The 7,244-nt window shown below is 36.6% G+C and overlaps 1 protein-coding gene across 1 annotated transcript; it reads left to right on the top strand.

Moving 5' to 3' along the window:
• Positions 1-2,834: 2,834 nt before the first annotated feature.
• LOC145460272 (uncharacterized) lies at positions 2,835-4,873 on the top strand. Its single transcript, XM_081445021.1, has 2 exons — positions 2,835-4,094; positions 4,471-4,873. Coding segments are annotated over exons 1-2 (393 nt in total). The 5' UTR covers positions 2,835-3,702; the 3' UTR covers positions 4,472-4,873.
• Positions 4,874-7,244: the final 2,371 nt, after the last annotated feature.

Here is a 7,244-nt window from a genome sequence, read left to right as displayed (position 1 = left end):
AATGGACATGGTAGATATCTTATGGACAGACATTGTGAAGCTTTGATTCACAAAAACTTTGTCTTCAAACGATGGCCGCAATTAGCGAGCATTTAACATCTAAGAAGTTGAGGATTTGTTTCCTTGGAAGGGTCTTCTTGTGAGGTAATTAGCCAAGCTTTGTATTCACGACATTTATACTTGCCCTCGAAATGTATAGCGGTGTAACAAAATGTACTTTAAATAGAATTTTAGCCGTAGAAAATTTAAATTACTTTTCAGTTGTGGCCAGCAAACAGATAGTTGCATGTTTGCAAGGGATCATGGGTGATTGGTTTGAACATGGCGTCCGCGAAAAACTCTCCGCTCTGGAATAGATTCTGTAATAAATGTTTTTTCAGCTTTTACATCTTTGCAGTTTGTACAGTATAGATAACAAACTCTCATTTCTGGGGTTATTTAGATTTCATGCGAAGGAATTTTCGTTGCTGGCGCTTGCGAGGGGAAGGAATTTTGTGTTTCAAAATGTTTCGACTTCCATTTAGCAGGATTTTGCGTCACAGAAGTTTTAGGTTCAAAGAATAATAGATGATAAAATATTAAAATAACGATGTGAAACGCAAATAAGCTCTACAGTTGCGAGATAAACATTAAAAGTTTTCGTCCCGGCAAAACTCATATCCCCACCGTGCTATACAAGTAGGCTTTGATAGATTGTGGTGGCATAATGTTTGGCATAATTCGTCAATACGAGCATAATTTTCATCGATTTTCCAAAAGAAGCACTCAGCATAATTTGCACTTTAGCCAGTTGTGCAGCACAAAATTGTCATTTATTGATCATGCAACCATTTGTTTTGGCCCGAGATCACTGTTACAGGCAAATTTTTAAAATAACAAAATCAATTTTTTGTCTGCTTATTGTCACGTTGTTTTGAAATTTCTGGGGTAGGGGATAGAGAAAGGGACAACTGGTGAGTCGTCTTTTAACTGCATTCAGGCCGTCTTTATGATTATTAGAAACGATGCGATGACTGTTTCGTTTCACTGCATAATTTGAATGGGGATGGTCTGAAACAACATTGGAAGATTTTGAACTTCTTCGTTTTCTTGTTTTTAAATTTGGTTTCACATAGTAAGATACAGATGGTAAAACAAAACTATAAAGAGCTTTATTGACGGTTTACAAAGACTTAAATTTTCGCCAGTGTGGATAAATGGCGATGCATTTATGTGGAGGTACCGAATATTTCACTTTTTAAAACATGCTTGCTTTTTTTAAAGGTCAATTAAACTTAATTGCTTCGGATCTTCGGCCATCTCGACAAAATCTCCTGGAATATTCGGGGTCTTTAGAGTTTGTCAGAAATTGCCGGAAAGTTAAGAAACAATGTTTAATTTGCGTTCATTTTTCCATAACTAATGATATGAAGTTTTTTTTTTTATTTCAACTTTGAAATACTTGTATGCTCATACAAAAGACCTCTATCGTTTCAACAATAAATCAACCTCTGCATACATCATGTAGCTAATTCAAGATTACGTTTACGTTTAATGCAGGATTTGACGCATCAGAGGAAACCAAGAAAGTAAGAGAGGCAAGAGTTTGAAACAGAAATTGGAACCGAAGACAATGAGCCATCAGATCAGAGGTAGATATTAAAAAAAAAAAATCATATTTATTCTTCTAAATTACTTGATGGTCTGTTTGTTGTCGTAATAGTGCACTATGTCGACACATCTTTTGCAAATTAGAATCACGAGGAGCGAGAGAGAAAGGGATTTTTCAGTTGTCATTTGACCCCATATTACGACTGAGTCGCAAATTACGGTCCTGATTCGATTTTTGTTATAGAAATTTAACGGAAATTTTCCGAAATACCAGAAATGACTGATACATAATTCTTAACCGCGCGGTGACCAAACCCGTGCCTCCTCGGCCACATTCTAAGTCACGTAACTTTTTGATGTGTAATCGTCAAGAGAAATTTATTTATTGATGTGTTGCAAATTCTACCAATTGTTTTCCTTTTACAAGATGAAAAATGTTTTATTTGTTTTGAATATTCACGTTACAAAACACAAATTTGTCTAGACAAAACAACAATAATAGGGAGCTTAAGCAACGACGACGGCGACGACGACGACGAGGACGACGCCTAGTAGAAAACGAATTTATATTTTACCAGCAAACTTTGCGATTGTCTAGATCTGTTCGGTGCGCCAATGGCTCTAAAAACGTGCTCAGGCTAAATATGCAATGACATCGTTCAATTCCAAATGGAAATACGAAAAATTAGCCGTCGTCGTCCAGGTTCAGTAGACGACGCAGAATTTGGTCATTTCACGTTGTTGTTTTGCAGAGGACGGCAAAGAAATGTACAAAGATTTATAACGCACGTGCACAGCTATTGTTTCGCTCATTAAACCTTTTGTTTAGTGACGTTCTCGTTGCCGTCGTCGTCGTGGTTTGCTTAAGCTCCCTAATAATTCATTTGAGGCCACGTACTAAATAAGATCAAGCTTAGTTTTAATTTTTATTTCGCTGGAAAGCCGCATTCACTAATTTGAGAGAGCAATTTTCAATTATGTTCCTATTTTCGACGAAGCTTAGATCATAAAAGAAAATATACGTGGAGAGTAAGGCGGTACTCACTGTATTTGTTCGATTAGTTTTTGGATTTTAAATGACGCTGTTTACTACAAAACGAAGTTATTAACAAAGGCTTCGAAGAAGGGAAATTTAAAACTCTAACGCACATTGCGTGACAACTGTCACGCTGTGTTTGAACAAAAGAGAGTTTATCTTTAATTTGACCGCGTGGTTTAAGGTATTCCTGGAGGCTAATTTGCATATTTTTCTACCATATTTGCATGCATCAAATCATTAAAAATATTGGCTCAAAAATGATAAAATTTTTACATCTAAAACGTTGTTCTATGTATTTACTTTAAAAAATAATTTTCTTCAGCCAGAATGAAAGTAGTCCCTGAAATTTGATATTTAAATGGGCGTGGTCGAAACCCTCTTGTTTTGATTATTGCAAAATAACTCAAAGAATATTCCTTCAATGTTAGAAAGGTTTGGCCAATTTATGCACGAGGTTGAAAACTAAAATTCCGTGCGAGTACGTCAGAGAAAAGGAAAACGGGAAAAAATTATGTCTAGAAATATGTTTTCACACCCTTATAAAAATGGCAATGCTTCTACGAGTCTTGTATTCAAAGGCATTTGACGTACTCGCACAAAAAAGTCCGTTCACATACGTAGTTTTTGTCTGCCAAGTTTTAAGTCGTAGCGATTAACCTATGAAAAGAAAATGAAATGAACAATCTCCCACATTTATTTATACCATTTATTTAGACACAAGATCGAGCTTTAATTCGAAAATTACCAGTCGGAAAGCTCTCCCTTCGTTGTTTTCCTCGGCAGCCATCTTGTAAATGCCTACAATAATAGTTTCCAGCGGTATATCGCCTAAAACGGCCCTGTTTTGGGCCCTTTTTTCCTTTTACGGGGTGCTATTTTTCCCGCGAAACCAATCGGAAAAAGCGATTACGAACAATAACACCTTTCCATAGCAACGGTACCCGCAACGGCATCCAACTGTTAGTGTTGACAGTGTGACTGCGAGAATTGACATTCGAAGCGAGCGAAAGATAGGACGCGCGAGAGAATTTAGCGAAAAAAAAAACGAAAGAAAAAAAGAAGTAGTCGGAGTGATGCCGCCGAAAAAGCGACAGAGAGAAACTAGCGAGAAAGCGGCGAAGGCGGTGAAGGGTAATGCGATTCGTGGTTCTGGAACACAATCAAGAATTGCGTTAGATTTTGATAAGTTGAGGGAAGCTGGCTGGACGATAAAACAGGAGGAGAGGGAGTCGTCCTCGGGAGTTAAGGTCTACCTACGCTACACAAACCCTGGTGGAAAGACACTAAAAAGTGCGAAAGATGTAGAACGGCAACTGAGAGATGAAGGGGTCTTGGAGACCTTTCAAACAACTAAAACCATTGTCAACGCCAAACAAGAGCAGAAATCAACGACCGATTCTCCCCACGATGACTCTGACTACGAACCACCGCTAAAGGAACTTCGTGAGGAAAGTAATAGGGAATGGTGAGACTCCTGCTTGTATCTTGATTTGTAGCTTACAACAAACCGTCTCAATTTCATAACTTTTTTCATTGAAGATTGATGGCTCGATTAGTTGTCTTGTCTAGCATTGAGATTTTCTCACGTTTCTATGATATGTGATCTGTGAGCAATGAATACATTCTCATTACATAAGCGTCCATAACATACGTTTATTTCACTTCCCCTTGGTGCTTCCCAGTGAAATTTTTGATTCATGTTTTGTTAGCTTGTGTAGCTACAAATTTTATGTTAAAACATTAGCTAACCTTGACCGATGATTTTCCAGTGCGCTTTTGTTTACTGTAATTACAATGACTCTGCCAAAGCGCTGTTACTTACAATTGCTTTTATCTTTTAGAATCCGTATCCTAGAAGGACTGTTTGTGGCCACGACGTCAAGCATTATTTCTTTTGTCCGCGAGTTCAATGCCTATTTTATTTTCTGAAAGTACGGTCGAGCGCATTTACTGCTTCCTCGGCTGCCATCACGATCAAAGAGGGTGTCACATTTCGAATTACCAGGTTTTATTGCGTTGAGCTGTCAACAAGACCATCCTTTGGGAGACCACAGCAGGACATTTTTTCGTATTTTTACCGCGAAAACCTACATAGAAACGAAACTTCGCATGCCAATATCTCAGACGGGTTTGGTTTTTCTGACCTAAAACTTAGCATACGTTTGTGTTTTAAAATTATCTTCCAGCGGACAAAAAATTTTGGCAAAACAAAAATGTCACTTTAGCCTCCAGGAATACCTTAAGGTCTAAGCATTATAAGCTTCTTGTTATGTGTCAGTGACGTACATTTTACTGGTCCTGCGGGCATATATAGATAAAAATGCATCCATGGCTTATGTCTGTGGATGAAAAATTCTGTATCACTAGAAATTCCATCAGACCGACTTTACCAAAACAACGAAAGGTCCACAATGACTTTTATTCAAAGTTGATCACACCTATTTTATAGAATGTGTGAGTGGCAATCTCTCATCTGATAAACTATCAAATTTACATTTAAACTGGCTGCTAGAAAGTTTAATGTTAATTTGATTTCTGTTCGTTAAAGCAAGTGAAATTAAGAACTAAACTCACGAAGGAATCTTACTGTTCCTTTGTGCAAACACTATGTGAAGGAAGAAGCAGGCTGTAATCCATTCGAGTGTGGATAATTTTTCTGTTGAATATATCCTGATTAGTCTAGCAAAGCGCGATGTCAGCGACATGTGGCATTTAAAATTAAGTTTGTGAAATTACAATTTCGGGCTGGCTGGAATAAACTTCAGAATTTTTAGGTGATTTTGTGTCAATAATTTTCGTTGAAATTGCTATCATGATAACATCACCTTGAGTATTTTAGTTTTTCCCTGGAAGCCGGGAAAGTAAAAACCTGATATTATTATAGGAAACTGTCTACTGTAAAGACTGAACGATTGCATTTGCTGATTATTCGTCTTCTTGTTTCAGGTTTCTGGATGCCTTAAAAACCCAGAATGAAACAGGATCTAGCAAAAATCAAGCAAGAAATACAGTTATCGAAGCGAACGTTAACACAGAGGTAGAGTCTACTAATTTTTTTTTATAAGATATCATAGGATAAAAAAAAGTCGCAGCCGAGTTTCTTGTGGGTCGAGAAGTACTCGCTCAGAGTTTGTAGTATTTTCAAGTCAAGGATATCGATCAGCCCAGTTAAACAATTTTTTTGTGCCATTCGAGTATGATTACCTTCGAATTGGTCATTTAGTTTTATACTAATTTTTCGTGACGGTGGTTTTGTCATTACCTGCGATTTAGATAATTTTTATTTTCCCGCCAAAAGACTTAAACTACGCGTGCGCCAATTTTTTTTTAAAAATAAAAATTACCTTTCTTTAACATCTGTTTGAAAATTTTTAATTTTCCCGCGAAAAGACTTAGAAAAATACGTTTTGATCTTTCAACTTTTTTTGCTCGAGATATTGTTTACTTGTCAACTATATAGTGAAGCAACAGGGCAAGTGATGTCCTGCTCTACGACAAGTTGACTCAGTTTCTAGATTTTCTCTTTACCAATAACCAGAAAAAACAAATGAAGTTTCAGGGTGCCACAACCAGTTTCACCATGATGAAATCGGTGGTGATGCCACGAAACTCCCTTTGTTTAATCAGGCTATATTTCCAATCCACCTTCGATTTTCAAAATTCTTATAACCTGCCATGTTGTCTCAAATAAAAGACTTTTCCAGCCGACAATAATGATCTGAAGCACAGGAAAAATTGAAAAAACGAGATACTTTAAAATATGTGGCCCAAGCAAATCGAAACTGAAAACTTCCGGAGCAAACTCGCGACTATTAATTTAGAAAGAGAAAATGAATTAAAGTCAATCTGATATTTAAAATGCATGAGCTAATCAAAGTTCAAAACCCTTTTTGGAGCAAATTTTAAATCTCTTAATTTAGCCACAGAGTATAACAATGTAATTGCTTGGCTCCATATTCTCCATTAAATCTTGTGATAGGTTAGTGTTGCTAAAATTGAACGACAAAACGAAGAAAAACTATTTCAATATTTAAATTGCCTAACCTAAGAAACGGCAAGGTTTCAAAATACTCTGGAGCAATTCAACTGTAGATTTAGCCGCACAATAAAAATCTAATTACTTAGCTCCTCGTTTTGAAATTTCTGAATGAAATCTCTTGCTGAGTTCATTTTATTTTTAACAACCTATTTAACAATCCAAAACTCGGATTTACTTGATACAATTTGTATCACGTTGTCCTGTGCTTCATCGAATGCCGGCAGAAAAAGATCTCTATCCAATGAAACAGTAATTATTCAACAAAACCCAGTGCCTGGTCAAATGAAAACAAGCGCTATTCCGAGTTCAGCTGCTCCTCTTCACACGAACCTTTGTTAATCAATTGACATGCAAAGTAACCGAGTGAAGCTTATACAGACCACAGTAAAGATAAAGAAACAAATGTAAAATAACTCGCTGCGAAATCTTTTTCGTTCATTTTCCTCTATCTTGAACAACGTTGTTTTAATTTTTCAAAAACTGTTCTCCAAAGAATTTTTGCCGCTTTTATTTAAACTGTGATAAACAGTTAAATCAGTTCTCCTGTGAATTCATGTTTTGGCAGACAAACAAAAT

Source organism: Orbicella franksi, chromosome 11, assembly GCF_964199315.1.
Source record: "Orbicella franksi chromosome 11, jaOrbFran1.1, whole genome shotgun sequence".
Taxonomy (NCBI): Eukaryota; Metazoa; Cnidaria; class Anthozoa; order Scleractinia; family Merulinidae; genus Orbicella; species Orbicella franksi.
Note: the sequence above shows the minus strand (reverse complement) of the source record. Positions and strands in the feature narration are given on the sequence as shown.